The 16,513-nt window shown below is 47.1% G+C and overlaps 1 protein-coding gene across 2 annotated transcripts in view; it reads right to left on the minus strand.

Annotated features, from left to right (window-relative positions):
• The window catches only part of LOC146200095 (uncharacterized), a 60,045-nt gene extending 54,835 nt beyond the window's left edge, over positions 1-5,210 (minus strand). The window contains exon 1 of one of the 2 annotated variants that reach the window (XR_014705187.1): positions 4,364-4,502. Coding sequence is in view for 1 of the 2 variants with exons in the window: in XM_084595351.1 (XP_084451477.1) it covers positions 4,364-5,090 (727 nt within the window). In the remaining variant the exon portion in view is untranslated. Of the gene's footprint in view, positions 1-4,363 lie in introns of both variants that reach the window. The other variant, XM_084595351.1, reaches the window with a different exon arrangement.
• Between the last annotated feature and the right edge of the window lie 11,303 nt (positions 5,211-16,513).

Raw genomic sequence — 16,513 nt, forward strand, 5'->3', positions numbered from 1 at the left:
AGTCGTCGTTTGAAACTATGCAATTAAAACAAGCTGAATATTTGTTTACTTAAGGTTTCTACATCGTTTTTTTTTTTTTTTTAAGCGTATGGTGAGCGGTGAGTCCTCAAGGACGCCTTCAGATACCAATGGCCACGCCCGAACAGCCGCTGAGTCGACCCCCAGCGAATTTGACGTTCACTGAAAATCATCGTGTGGCGTTTGCCGATAAATGTTGGATTCAATGACATATATTATGTTGAGGCATGAAAAGGAAAGAAAAATAAAGAGCCTCTGTCCGTGCCACATAGTATAACGGGCTTGAAAGATTCAATGACAAGTGATATAACGAACTTTGCGCTGTGTTTGTGTCCTTCTGATCTTCGTCCTCGTCCTTCGCGCTGTTATTCCAAAATTTGAACTCGCCGTACGAAATGAACCATGATAGCAAGTCGTGGAAGTGTTGACTACTCAGCTATCCTAGCCTCGTTCGCGATAAAGCATACGCGCTCCTTTCGTCACGCCGATCTTACCAGTTTCGCACTACCATCATAAATCATATGTGGGACAAGTGTCCCACATACGGGTGGTACCACCCTGCATTCATCACACAGTGACATCGCCTTGTAAAAGAACAGCAGTGGGATTTTTTTTTTCTTTCTTTAAAGGGAATATGCAGGACAACTGTACCCCATTTTCGGTCTTGGGCAAATGCGACCGTCTGACTTTTTGTGCCAAGCCTGAAACTGGTGACACTATAAACAGGACTCCGTGATCATCAACCGGAATCAAATGACAATGTAGTCTAACCTCAAAGATCCGCGCTAGAAAAACAAAAAACAAAACAAAAAAAAAGGACTCGAGGATCTAGCATCAGATTTGAAATAAATTAGTTGTGGTTGAGCTCTGGTCAACCCTAGTTGAATTGCGATAGCAACGGCGGAAGCTTCTTTCGCCTGCTACATTATTCTCCTGTCACGCCCTATCACTGTAAGGTGCTATATTATTGGGAACACTTAATCTCATCCATTAAGAGCAAGACGCGAGAGCGTAAGCTACCAGCCCACATATAAATGAGAAGGGTTCAATGCTGCTGAACCGAATGTGGAGCGAAAGCATTAGCTGCGGGTGACCAAGCGTTCTTCGTCTTAGTCTCCTTCTTCGTCGTCGTCTCTTTCGTCTTCTTCGCGGCTGTTCAAGGTCAACCGTGGCCCTTCCCGGGACTACACCACGGCCCGAAACCTGGTGTAGTATTGCTTTCGCAATAAAAGAAACAAGCCCCCAAATTTTAGGGCGAACTCCGAACTTCGTCCCTTCCCAGCAGGGGCTGTTCGTAGGAAGCCGACGCATGCCGGCTGCTGCTTCAACCTCCCCTCTGATCACATCCAACGAGCGGCTTCCGTTGAAAATGGAATTCTCTTCGAGTTTCAGGGAATTTTAGGGAGGTAAATTGCGCCTCACTATTTCTCAAACTGACCGAGTTTTCAAGGTGCCGAAGGGGAAAAAGGCCTGAAAAGAGGAATTTGGAATACAGATTAAAGGCACTTTGGGCTGCTGCGTCACTGCGTGGAACATCGCTTCAGCACTCGACCGCTGCGGAACAAACACAAAGTCTCCGCCAAGGACGCCGGCATCGGGGAAGGGGTAGAGGGGCTTTATGAAAGGGTTCGCATGTAGAGGCTCACCCCCAACCCCATCCATCTACCTGAATTCCTGCCTTTATTTCTTTTTGCTGCAACCTAACTCCGGATCACCTCGTTTCCATAAAATCGGCTTCTTTTACTTTGATGACACCCACAAAACACGAAAACAGAAAACAAGATAGGATAAAAAAATAAATAAATTAGAGTGGTGTTATAGGTGCACCATTTTGGTTTTCACAGAAAGGCAATTTCAACAGAAACAACGGTGCCACTCTGGGCTTAACTTGCTCGATGGCATCGTTCTGCGCAGAAATACGAGGAAGGACATATATTGAGCGAGTAGTTTTCAAGCTGGTAAGCAATAAATAAAAACAAAAAATATCAAAATATTCTTATAGCCTTCCCCACCCCCCCTTTATTGAAGTCACTGGTCGCCTCTGTATTTCTCGACGCAATATCTCGCGCTAAGTGGTTGCATTCGCGCCTATTTTACTGGCTCTCGCCCCTAGGCATTGATAAAGGAGAGAAAAAGAGCTCGTTTTCAGATGAATTGGACTCAACTCTGTACAGCCCACACCGTTGTTATAGCAACCACATTGGACAAAGAAGTTGTTCTTTAACTTCATCCGTCATTTAAACCGATGTTTAAATTCATTTATTCTTCAAAAACCATTTCTAATGCTTTAAAAAGCATTGAATGCGTCTATCATTGCCATTATAATTACTAAAGTTTCATCCGCACACAGCTGAGGAGCTTTGGCTTAGTCATACTAAATGGCGCGTCACGATGTATTACGCTTCTAAGTCGAAAACAGTCGTCAAGATTGGTGGGAGTGCGCCGTAACGACGCACTCTTTGCACACGCCGAGCTCTTGCGGACGCACAGTTAAAACTATCCCCCACTAAAACAAAACGTGCGTTCGAATGATGAACGTCGAAATAGCCTTCGAGCGTGCGAACATGCTGGGCGGGGAACGAATTGCGGGTTTCCCTTCTCATCATGCTATACATATCACACCAAAGCGATCATAGGCTGATCCATGGTAACCCTACCTTCCACCTAGGTGGACGGCCTTCATTATGAGACCACACATGGTAGCGAGGGCCGTTAACTGCTGCATGTAGTGTACCAAAATGATAGGATTTCTTCAATTAGCAAGCTTTGACTGCCGCTCGATTCTCCTACATTGAATAAATCGAGCTCGTGCGGGCTCCTGCGAGGCATGTTAACGCTCAAACACAAGTATCCATCATCATCACCTGCCATCCTAAGAATTAGTTCGTGAAAACGGTGCGTGGCGGCGATAACAGTATTCCATTTATCGTTATCTTTTAGCTTATACAGCCCAAACTCTATTCAGAGAAAAAGAAGCCCCTTTGTTATTGATGTTGTACTATATCGGTACAAACAAACTTCCATGTGTCTTCAGAGTCCTTTTAAGTACCGCCTAGCGGAACTGATGAGTCATGGCTCCAGGTTGACAATCAGAAACCAGCATCTGTAGTGCAAGCTCCTCTATTTTAGAGGAGCCTTAGTGCAAGCCAGACTCGCAGCGCCATCTCTAAATATGCCGCAAGGTTCACTCGGAGCATCTCCGTGTACCTAGCGCGACGTATGCTGTCTGATAGGGTAGTAGAAAAAATGGCACTGGTCACGCTACCATGACCATCAGTGAAGCACAATTCAAGCTTTTCTCATGCTTGCTTTCCAAGACTCTATAAAAAAAAGAAAAACAAGCGTGCGCACACAGATTACTAAGACCGCTTCAATCTTCAACACATGCCAGTCGCTTCTTATTGAATATTACTGCCTTCGTAAAGTGCGGGACAACAATAGCACCGCCGAATCGGGAAACCGGGACTGGACGCACAATTCTAAGCCCTGGTACCAGTTTTGCGTCAAACGTGGCGCGTAGCTTTCACCGCTGATCAAGTCCACTGCGACGAAACGTCAAAGCACCGTTTAAGCATCACAGCACTCAGGAGTCAGAATAACCAACTTTGATTAGATTTGGGAAGCAACCACCATATGTACACAAATTCATGCAAGGTTAAAAGGCCTATACGACTGCGCTTACCACGCGAAGTGACCATATTTCCTGACGTTCTCTAAAATACGACGCGAACAGCGTAACGACATAAGCACTGCAAAATTGAAACAGCCCGCTATCCGCCAGTTGCGAAGGCCGCCATCTGGCGATACATTTAGCAAGTGCTCAAAGCGCGGGTGGTAACGCGCGCCATCGTGCGAGAGGTCGCGAAAGCTAAGGCACTCAAACCAGCCAGCCCTGGAAACAGCGGGGGCAGTACTATTCAAACTATTTGTCCCACAGCGCACTTAACTGCGTGTAAACCTGCATGAACTCCACAGCGATTAAAAATAAACAAACTGGTGGCTTCCGAAGCATGCAGATGCCAAGAAACGCGTGCACACAGCGTTCGTCTGTATGTCTCAATAGGAAACGGGGAAAACCGTTACAATTCGTGACGCTGAACTTAAGTTAAATCTCGCGACGTAACAATAGCTCAGTTAAAAGCTCGTAATCGCTGTCAAGTTCATGCACAAGTGTCTCTGCGTTGTTAGCAAATGTGGCACATACGAATGCGCGCAAGGTTACTGTCAATGCTCAGCGATACGCGCTCCGAAACTACACGCGGGAATGAATGCAATGGGTCTCTTTGCACGCACATTTGCAACCAAAGGCAAATCAAAGAGGCTGTTTTGATACGAAAGCACTTACCTGGGGGTACCTTTACCAACTTATACGGCGCAGAATTGGCCCGGTCGTGCGCCAGTGCCATTGCATCTCCGTTGAGCAGCGCAACACGACGCGTCCTGTCACCATTGACACTTTTCGTCACTGCGGCCGCCGCCACTGCTGATGTCCGATTCACAATACGTGCAGATTGAGGTGGTATTGTTGATGATGAGGCTGCAACGCCTGGTGACGCTAATGTGGATGAAAACGATGAGGGTGCTGCCAAGGAAGGCACTACCAAAGAGGTTGAGGGTGAGCTCGTTGAAGTGGGCTCCGCATGCCGATAGTTATCGGCTAGGCGAGACCCTTCGACCACAATATCTCTAAATGTGATGTTCGTACCTCCATTTAGGCTCCCCCACTTCCTCTGAAAGCTTGGTGAGCTCAAATATCGGCATATCTTCTTGTAACACTGCAGCACAATACGAAGATGCAGGTTCTCGGTGAAACCGACCGTGCTGCTGTTGCAGTCCGCACAGGGCGAATTTAACCGCATCGTCTGGCCGACACACACCTTACACACTGAGTGCCGACACTTCGAAGAAGTGGACGACATGGGGACGACGAGTAGGCTGGAACAAACACAACACGCTAGCGTCTGCCTAAGCAGGGAGAGCAAACGATATATGTCAGCCCAGGCACCGTGGTCTTCAGGGTCCGATTCGAACACTTTCCGTGTTACCTCTAGGTAGAGAGACAGCGCACTCATTATTCACAATGCGGGCTGCCGCTGAACGTCTTCTTCAGCCCGCACAACATGAAAAATACAGTTTTCATGCGCATTCGCGCTCCACACAGCGCATGTTTTGTTTGTGGCGACCGCGATGTCGCTGCCACTTCGGCTTTCGGTTCCGATTTGAGGCATGGCGAGTCAGCTGTTCACGGCATGGGGCGCCGAATTTGACGGTCATTGCTCCTTAGTAGGTCTCCAGAACTGTCTCTCATAAAGCTTCTTTGCATTTGAATATTTTCAGCGTTATGAGCGTTGAAAATATTTAACTTTTTTTCTTGTCTACATTAGCCCTCAAGGAAATGACCATATACAAAAACAAACAAACAAAAAAAACCTTCGTGAACTTTTTTTTTTTTTTTTTTTTTTTTACTGCGTGTTATGTTGACTATGTTACTAATTCACCCTATTGAAATGGAAATAAAAACAACAAAAAAAAAGATTGCTATTTAAGGTTGCTGCGTATTGCATAAGTGCAAGATGCCGAGATGTCGACGGGTAGCAGATGCAATAATCCTAATAAATACAACGAAAATCGACGGTCTTTTAGGAGAATCGCAAAAGCCTACCCTTTTTCTCCACTGATTTGCCTCTTATCGGCGCTCCATGCAGAGCTACATATAATTATAACTGGTTTACAGGAAAGGAAAGGCGCGCATCTGTCGCACACAGGCAATTGTGAGTTTAGACGGTACACCATAGCTCCTGTAGCGTGGTGTTCCTTGGCGCACGTTCAAGTGGGGGATTTCAGATGGCAGGAACGCTAGACAAGAATATATCTTGTGGAATATGACAGATTTCACGCACAAATCTCGCGCACAACTCTGGCACACGATATTTCTTTCCATGAGCCTAGAAAAGCTTTAACCTTAATAACTTTGCTCGAGCGATGACACTCTAGGCACGATAATGCTATCAAAAGAAGACTTTTTTTCGCAAAGTGTCCTTCTGTGAGGAGGGAGGAAGATGAGGAGGAAAGGCAGGGAGGTTAACCAGTAAAAGCAACCGGTTTGCTACCCTGCACTGGGGGAAGGGGATTAGTGGATATAAAAGTGTCTTATATACAGATGCCGCACAATGCGCGAAGGGTAGGGGACGTGTCTCAGTAGCAACTAGAGAAGACGGGGGCTCGGCAGTTTGCTGCAGCACCCTAAATTCGACCACAACGGAGGCGGAAGAGGTGGCCATCGCGCTAGCTCTAACACAACAGCAGGTCAAAATTATAGTTACAGACTCGAAATCAGCGATTAGAAACTTTGACGCGGGCCGCATTTCGGCCATAGCAACAACAGTGTTGGCCAGTGATTCACCCCCGGCAGAGCAGGTCGCGCTCATTTAGACACCGGCGCACCAGGGGTTGAGGGGGAACGAGAAAGCGCACGTACTGGCCCGAGGATTAGCTACATTCCGGGATCCCAGTGACGACTTATGCGCAACCCCGTACCCCTTGCGCGATGAGGAGCCCCTGCAGTTCGACGATGACCTTAACACCTACCAAGATATCCTAAATCATTACAAATTAGGCAGATCAGTACTACCAAAAACGTGTAAGCAACTCACCAAAAGCGAGGAGGTTATGTGGCGTAAGCTACAGACTGGAGTATTCCCGAACCCCCAGCTTTACAGCAAGTGGCACCCGGAAATTTTTAGCCCCAGGTGCAAACGTTGCGATGGCATAGCGGACATGATCCATATGATATGGACGTGTCCTAGATTTGGAGAACCTGACCGAACAGATGAGTCCTGGGAGGCACTACTTCTCAAGCAGGACGAAAAAGGGCAACGAGAAGTCATCCGTCTTGCCCTGGCCGCTGCTAAGATCCAAAGGATCCAGGTCGACGGCTGAGGGGGAGGACATGGTTGGGACAGAGCTTCGCCTCGAATCCTCACCAACCTTTTGACGGGTGCAATAAATGTTATTTCTCTATCTCTCTCTCTGTGAGAGAGGGATAGTTGAAGTTAATACAGTCCCATAACAGACACGCCACATCACATTACGTTTCAGTCATGTCATAACAAACTCATAGTCTTGTGAGCATCCTGGTTTTCTCTCGAGCTCGAATAAGAAGCGCAAATATCCGAGTAGTGAACCATTGACGTTCATGATGCGGGAACGTTGTACAAAATGAGTGAAGCACCCATTTGAAACATTTCTGCGAAGAAAAACCTCGCTAGGTTTCTGGTTTGGGCAAAGTGGTGGTGAAAACGTTTATCGAAAATAGAGAGTTACATAGAGGTTGCTCTGAGGTCAGGCTTAGTGCCCTTCCCCTCTCAAACACTAGGTGGAGTCCTTAGTACGCGACCCATAGGATAGAGGGGCTTTACGGGACCTCAGTTGCTTCCGCTGTCGCCATTGCTCGTTTGACCAACGCCTTTTGGGCTTTCAGGTTGGTGGTGGTGATGGTGAAAAACATTCGGAGCAAGCGAGGCTGAGGCTGATAAAACTTTATTCACAATAAGTGGGAGGAATACGGGAAGTCAGCTAACATGCCGCAGGCCATGGAGACTTTTGGTGACACCGGCCCATTCGACGGCCTTGAACCGAATGCCAGGGTCATCGCTGCGCCTTAGCTTGTCCCAAGCTTCTTTAGAGAGATCAAGCAAGAGTTCCGAGGGAGGCTTATGGGCTTTGCACGCCGATTATATGCTCGAAGTTGTCTTTCTCCCCGCAAAATCGGCAGAAGGGATTCATATTCTTATTTAATAATTTTGATATGTAGTTTGGGTTGGGAAGCGTCTTCGTCTGTAGCTGTCCGAATAGGGTCGCCTCCAGACAAAACAAAACAAAAAGTACAAAAGAGAGTCAGAGAAGGCACGCCAGGGCACAGCGATCTAAGCGGCCTCCAGGGAAAAAGGAAAGTTGAACTTTCGACCACGCTTTTTACACGCGATTTGAATTATTTGACAACCGTGTGTAACCCTCAACAGCGCTTCACTAACCCCTTGCAAGGCAACCAAGCACCGCCTGGGACAGCAGGTCGACGATAAGGCCAACTGTGTCTTGTGAGTGTTGTTGTTGTTGTCGTGGCTGCAGGAAGTAGGAAAAGAATATGCATGGGCCTGCTACTGGCTCTGTAGCTGAGCCCCCACCGCTGCCTTGTACAGACAGAAGAGAAAATAGAGAAGACGAAAAAAAAAAAAGAAGAGGGAGAGAAAGACGCGCGCCGCAAAAGCCGTCGTCCACCACTGAAGCAGCGGCTGGTGCAATGACGGCCTACAACATAAAAAATTCGGTGGCTGGCTAGCCTCCGCCACAAGCGGCGTTGTCCCAGCCCTGTAGGGCCAGAAACTGCCCCTTTAATTGTGCAAATATATTTTGAAATCAACAGAGCTTCAGGTTGCTTAGTCGCATATCATATATGTAATATGTTACATGTTCAAACAGCGAGCTGTTATCGATAGCATCAGCATGAGTGCAAATTTTGGCATGTCTTCCGCATGCGATAATGAACCTTCTTTTGTTGTGTTGCATTGTTTACCTTTCCCCTGTTTTCGTTAGAGCAAGCGGTGTGTGTGTGTGTGTGGGGAGGGGGGTAAAATCAGGCATTCTCCAAGTTGAAAATACTAAATACTCTGGGACGAAGCAGAAAAAAGTGCCAGGTTGCGCACGCAGCCACAATCCGATTGCCTTACCGATTCAGGCGCGCCTCCTCTAGAAACGTATGTGCTACTTTATGAAACAAACAGATTTCCAAGGTATAAAAATCATTTGAAAGCAGGTTGAAAGCCCTCCTTGGAGGTGGCAGTGGTTTATAACAAATAATAAAAAAAAGAACCGAAAATAACGTTGCCAGCCGTGGCAATTTCTACCAAATGTTACGCATCCGGGCTGCAGCCGATGGAAAGAAAAGAGACAGAGAGAGGATAGCGAGGAGAAATATACAGAGGGGAGGATAGCAAGAAAGGATACGAGGAAATTTGTACATCATCTACAAAATACAAAAGGTAAACGAGATCGCGTCGCTCGCGCGCACGTGTCCAAGCACTTTAAAATTTCAACAAAGAGAGAGAGAGAGAGAGAATGATTGCGCGCCAGCGGCCACTGTAATCATTTAAACAGTATAAACGGCATTTTTTTTTTCACAACTTCACCATATCTCAGATTTAAAAAAATCAGCGAAAGATGTTTGCTGTCAGTTATACCATCTCATAACGGGGGTCACAATCATATTTAAGGTTTCGTACCTGTTTTGCATTCCGCACTTTTTTTTTTCTTTCCACAAACGGTTTGGTTTGGTTTTGTGGGGTTCAACATCCCAAAGCGACTCAGGCTATGAGAAAGGCCTTAGTGAAGGACTCCTGAAATTTCGAAATTTCGAGTGAAGGAAATTTCGACCACCTGGGGTTCTTTAACGTGCACTGACATCGCACAGCACACGGGCACCTGGCTTTTCGCCTCCATCGAAAAACGGCCGCCGAAGCCGGGATTCGATCCCGCGTCCTTGGGAACAGTAGTCGAGCGCCGTAGCCACTGCGCCACCCCGGCTTTTTTTTTTCTTTATTGCCTAATTTATTATCAGATATTTCACATATAGAACATCACATACATACACACACAGAGAGAGTGAATATTACGCGACAAATACACTACATGAGTTGGCTGCGTGATCCATTACAAATCAGTCATTTGCAGCAACCCTTCCATTCTCGGAAGCCACTCAGGCACTTCGTCTTGTGTCTTGAGAACTTCAATAACACTCGCAACGGCTTCGAGAAAATACTGCCGTATTTTCCTCGCATCAAAGCCTGCATGCCTGAAAGCCATTTTGGATCGCCAGATACTATGCAGGCCCAAAAACATGATCATGTCCAGCGGTAGCCCATCATCATCTTGAATAGGTAAAAATCGAATTCCGAAAGCATCCACGAGTAGGTCTTTTTTAATTGTTCGGTGTAGAATGTCCCAGAAGAAAAAGGCTTCCCAACAGTCTAAGAAAACGTGTTCGATAGTTTCCGGTTTGCGGCATATGAAGCAGTGATTTCCCCAAGGTACAAAAAATCCTTTCATTTCTAAATACGTCTTAACGTCTAGTGTATTACTATGGAGTTTGAAAAAGAAAGTTTTTGTTCCCCCTGGTACAGCCATATTTTTTACTCGTTTAAGAACTGACTTCCATGGACCTGCACAGTACAACAATCTGTACAATGAAATCGGGAGAAAGACATCGCACAAGTCCTTGTAAAGTTTTTTTCGCGTCACAGTTGATAAACATTCAAACGAAAAACGGGCTTGCAATACACGACATATGTACACTTCTTTAAAGATTCCGAAAATCCTCCCTTGCATGCTCGCCGAACTTACAACAAAATTTGGTAGCACTCTGTTTAATCTACCTGACACACAGTTCGTAAAAATGGGTCCTTTGTATCACAAAAGAACATAAAACGGTTAACCACTTGGCGCAAATACAAATACGCCAAACCAACTCCTCCCGAGCGGACGCGATGAAACAAGCTGGTTCGGCGGGTGCGCTCCCAAGTACTTCCCCAAACAAACATGGCGAACACACGGTTAAATCTCTGCACATTCACCCAAGAACAATGCAGTACGTGTAACAGGTACCATATCTTGGTAACAAGAAATAAATTACAAATTGTAGCACGTGCAAACATAGACCAACTGAATACTTTTAGTCTGTCGGCCATCTCACGTACTTCTAAAACCTGCTGGTTCTAATATGACTCACTGTATCGGTAGTTTTCCAGTGGCACTCCTAAATACTTCACTGGGGTTGATACCCAAGGCATGTTCACGAAATTCGCAGGGGTTGTGTGCCACTCTCCATGCCAGAAACCCAGACACTTATTCCAGTTCACCGCACTACCACTAACAGAACCAAAGTCCTTCACCAATTTGACAACACTGCGGATGCTTTCGTAGTCGGTACAGAAGACGGCAATGTCATCGGCATACGCAAGTATGCGGAGCTTTGCTGCATGCAAACGAAAACCTCGGATACTGCTGCTCTCGATAATGCTCAGACAAAATGGTTCAATATACAAGCAGAAAAGCAATGGCAACAGGGGGCAGCCTTGTAGCACAGAGCGTTGCACGTGTATGCGCTCACCCACCTTCTTATTTACTATCAGGCGCGTCGTGCACCCTCTGTACGCCATTGCGACTCCTATGCAAATAACTGAGCCCACATTTGCATGCTCTAAAACAGATAACAAGACATCATGCGGCACCTTGTCGAAAGCTTTCTCTAGGTCAAGCTGGAGCATGGCAACACACTCATGCAAGGCGTCGCAACACGCCAGCACAGACCGTGCCTTGTGTATATTAGTATATATGGTTCGGCCTTTATTGCCGCAGGTCTGATGCGGTCCTACTAATTTTTCCATTACACTTTGAAGCCTTTTAGCAAGAATTTTCATGAAGATCTTATAATCGGTGTTCGTTAGGGATATTGGTCTGTAAGCTGTTGAAGCTTGGCTTCGTCAGCGTTTTCTGGTATTAAAAATTCTATGGGCTGTTAGAAAAGACGGGGAAGCATATCTTTGTCGTAGACCTCATTAAATAATGTAGTCAAAACTGGGGCGAAATCATCTTTGAATTCTTTATAAAGGGCGGCTGCAAGCCCGTCTGGTCCTGGAGATTTTCCAGGATTGAGGTCTTCTATGGCTTTATTTACTTCTCCTTCGGAGATTGGCAGCTCTAAACGTTTTTTTTTTTTTGTTTCGTCATCCAGTCTTGGCATAAGAGAAAGGAAACTGGACTTGAATTGTTCGATTTTACCTTCTGTGTGACTAAGTCCGCTGTAGTATTCATAAAAGGCCCTCTCTATATTCGATTTATCTGAATAGAGTACACCTTTCCATTCTATTTTTGATATGTGATTCTTGCTGGCGTGCTTCTTTTCTAATCCAAGAGCACGTTTTGTGGGCATTTCGCCCGCTAACAGGCGCTGTGCCCTCGCCCTCACCATCGCACCTTGAAACCTCTCCGTATCTATTGCCTCCAATTTCTGCTTGACGGTCAGGTGCTGTCTGTTTATCACATTCAGATTCGCCGTTGCCGTTGTTGGTACGAAGGCCAGTTTTTCGACCAGCTGGTTCCCGGTGAAGTTGACGAAGTGAGAATTAATCCCTGGAAGAATGTACTGACCGTGGATGTCAAATCCCAGGCTAAAGTGGACAAGCTGAAAGGAATTGGTGCGCTAGGCAACATGCCGGTCCGTTCCTTTCTTGCACATGGGAAAAAGACTACTGCAGGTGTAATCACCGACGTTGACCCCGAGATAAGTGAAAGCGATCTCTGCACGCTGATCAAATCTACGGCGCGCATTGTGGATGTTCATCGATTCGGGCGCTCAAAGTGCGTTAAATTAGTCTTTGAAACTGAATCCCTCCCATCCCACGTTAAAGTGGGCTATGTGAGACACCCAGTTCGGATGTATGTTCCAAGACCTGTTCAGTGCCACAAATGCCACAAGATCGGACATGTGAGCGCCGTTTGTCGAAACGAGGTATCCTGCCGTCGATGCGGCGGTACGCATCCTCATGACGCATGCCAGACGGAGACTGTCAAGTGTGCGAACTGCTCAGGTGCCCATGAAGCGACGGCTAAGGACTGTCCTAAAATTCGGGATGTAAACGTATACTAAAAAAGATGGTGAGAGATAACTCGACTCATCAAGAAGCGGCCGCGTCTATTCGTCGTCGCAAGCACCGTTCCCGACGCCGACACAAGGAATCGGAAGGCAAGCCTAGCCTGGATAAGTCAACTTCAGAGTTAACGTCAGCTCAGGTGCCACAACAGATTGAGGCTAATCCCGTTAAGAGTACTCTTGCTGTAATGTCGCAGACAGTGTCACAGGCCAAGGATCAGACAGAGGCTGTTGTATTACCTACCGCATCTGATGCTGAGTGGCCAGCTCTACCATCAAAGGCCAACGCCAGACCTAATCCCAGTTTGGTTGCCACACGTACTGAAAATTCCGACAACCCCGACAGCCAGCAGGTAAAAGAAATGCTGAAACAGCTGGTTCGTTCAACGCGGGTGCTGCTCTCCAGCATCAACACGCAAACAGCAAAGTTTGCTGTTCAGTTTTTGGACGCATTTGAGCCACTCTTGGCGGCATTGCAATAATTCACAATGGCGCAACAAACTAACCCCACCTTTGTGAAGATGCACTTGCGCCGCAGTGTAGTGATGCAATGGAATGCCCGAGGCCTGCGTGGTCGGCTGAGTGACTTCCGACAGCGGGTACAGAAGTACCGCTTTCCTGTGATTGTGATCTGTGAGCCCGACATGCCGGCTGCTTTCCGCCTTTCTGGATATGTTCTGCTATGGTCTAGAGAAGGAAACGAAACAAGCAAAGTGCTGGTATGTGTACGCCAAGACATTGCGCACGTCCGCCATGCTCTGCAGCCCCACAACACGAACCACTACATTTGTTCGACGTTAACCCTGAAAGGACGAGTATGTTCCGTAATTGGCGCTTATATTCCACCGAGAGATGGCTTGGACAAATCATATCTATTTTCAACAATCCAGTGTTGTGCAGCTCCTCGTATTATTGTGGGGGACTTTAATGCTCACCACCCTCAGTGGGGTAGTGCAATAATGAGCAATAGAGGAAGAGACCTGGCAGACTTTATGCATACGCAAGATCTCGTCAATATAAACGACGGCTCACCGACGTTTCTACGCGGAACAACCTACAGCAGCTGCTTGGATGTGGCGTTTGTTTTCAGAAGCCTCCATCCCTCCGTTTCTTGGTGTAGTGATGTGGAAACACATGGGAGTGATCACATACCAACGTATATATGCATCAAGTGGTTTGCACCTGCCACTTCACCTCGTGTGCAATACACAGACTGGCCCGCATTTAGGGCAGCGGTGGAGACTTCCAGCGTGGACCTCCAGTCACCATCTCAAATAGAGGGCCTCGTTACTTCCTCTCTCAGTGAGAACACTCGTTATGTTAGTGTGCCGGTGTCAGTGTCCAGCATCGACGTGGAATTCGAGCGGCTTCGCGCGATCCGTCGGCGGGCTGAAAGGAAGTACAGAAGAACGAAATCCGCGCAAGATCTCGCACTTTCTCGCCGAGCTAAACGACAAGTTTTGCGTCACCTGGAGAGGTTAGGACGACAACGTTGGAGACAGTTCTGCTCATCACTGGATCCCCGTAAGCCCCTGTCGCGTATCTGGCATGTTGCGAGAAGCTTGCGCGCACCTCCGCGAGAAAGGCACCCTTTTCGTGCCCTGACCCTTTACCAACGCCGCAATGAAGTTGACGTAGCTGAATATTTTTGTAAAATGGTTGTGGGCACAAACCAGGCACAGTTACCAATTTCAGAGGTTTTTGCACCACCTTCGCCCAATGATCAATACGACGTGCCCTTTACAATAACTGAATTAGATGCCGCTCTTGCTTCCTGTCGGCATTCATCTGCACCTGGCCCTGACGGGATTACTTATTCAACCTTATCGAACCTAGGCAAGGATGGTAGAACTGCACTACTTAATTATTTCAATGATATATGGGCTTCCAGTACTGTTCCTGAACACTGGAAAATTAGCCGCCTGGTTGCTCTTTTGAAGCCTGGAAAGCCTCCTCTCGAACTTACCTCATACCGGCCAGTTGCCCTAGCAAGCTGTGTTGGAAAAGTTATGGAGCGCATGGTGCTGGCAAGACTTGAGTGGTATCTAGAGTGTAATGATATTTATCTGAATATGATGACTGGATTTCGCCGGTGACGCTCTTCCATCGACAGCATCATCGACCTTGTGGCGACAGTAGAACACGAAAAGCGTCACCGTCGACTAGTAGCTGCTGCATTTTTAGATATAAAGGGAGCTTACGACAACGTCCTACATGAAGCTATTCTTGATGGACTTGACGACGTGGGAGTTGGTGGCCGGCTGTACTTGTGGATTGTAAGCTATCTCAGCGGCCGCTCTGTTTACATGACTACGCCTGAAGGAGATACTACCACTTTCAGGTCGGTCGTGGAGTTCCACAGGGAGGAGTTCTCAGCCCAACTTTATTTAACGTTGCGCTAATTGGCCTGGTGAGTGAACTGCCAACTAACATCCACATAAGTGCATATGCTGACGACATCTGCATCTGGGCCTCTGGTTCGACGCGCCCACAACTACGTGCGAGACTGCAACGAGCTGTGTCATCAACATCGATATACTTACGGCGTCAAGGTTTATTTTTAGCGGCAGAAAAGTGTGCAGTGATCGCGTTTACGGGAAAATGTGTCAGCCGCTACCCGATTACCCTTCATGGAGTCGTAATACCATACGTCTCCAGGCACAGATTCTTGGGAGTAATTATTGACCACCGACTATCTTGGTCCAAACATATTGCTATGGTGAAGAAGAGGCTAATTAATTTTTGCCATGTACTTCGTTACATAGCTGGCATCAAATGGGGTCCAACTGAGCGCTCCTTAATACGGCTTTACGAGGCTCTGTTTGTTGGCTACATCCGGTACAGTCTCCCAGTACTCTCTAGTATGAGCATTTCCTGCTTGCGGGCTTTAGAGAGCGTGCAAGCGCAGGCACTGAAAATATGCCTTGGACTGCCCAGATGCACCTCTAACAAAGGCACAATTGAAGAGGCACACGCTCGCCCAATGTCCATATACTTGTCACACGAACCACTTCGTGTATATTTACGAGCACTTACAAGACACCGTTTTCACCCACTCAGCAAGATTCTGGATGAGAGGCCGGACTGCAGTTTTACAAGTGCACTCCGCTGCCATCAGTCGCAAGTACCGACAGGATATGCCCTCCCATATCGTCCCACCCAACCACCATGGACGATGGATAAACCTTTGGTGCACCTTCGTGTTCCTGGCATACTAAAGAAATCAATGGTACCAATCAGTGGACTCAAACAACTTACTCTGGCACACATCTGGTCAGAATATTCCAGTTATATTCACGCATACACCGATGGATCTGTGTCAGCACAGGCATCCGCTGCAGCTGTGGTCATACCAGCTCAGAAAACGACTCTGCATTTCCTTTTGGGACATACCTCTACATCAACCGCTGCCGAACTTGTAGCCATTCGGGAATCCATTCGCTATATATGTGGGGAACCACCTGAAAAATGGTGTATATTCACGGACTCGAAGACTGCATTACAAATTTTGGAAAACTTCTTACGCCACACTGCCTATCAGTCCCATGGCTCTAAACATTATGGAGCTCATCACATCTGCCCAGCTGCAAGGCCACATGATAATGTTTCAATGGATTCCTGCCCACTGCGGCCTCCATGGGAATGAGCAGGCCGATGTTGAAGCGAAAATCGCACTCATCAATGGCTTCCAAACAGCTGTGCCTTTTTCAAGAGCGGATACGACGTGTCTTCTAAAGAGTTATATGAATATTGCTACAGCAGCTTACTGGGCTCAACCAGACGCCCGACACA

This window comes from Amblyomma maculatum, chromosome 2, assembly GCF_055883805.1.
Source record: "Amblyomma maculatum isolate TAMU_Amacu chromosome 2, ASM5588380v1, whole genome shotgun sequence".
Taxonomy (NCBI): Eukaryota; Metazoa; Arthropoda; class Arachnida; order Ixodida; family Ixodidae; genus Amblyomma; species Amblyomma maculatum.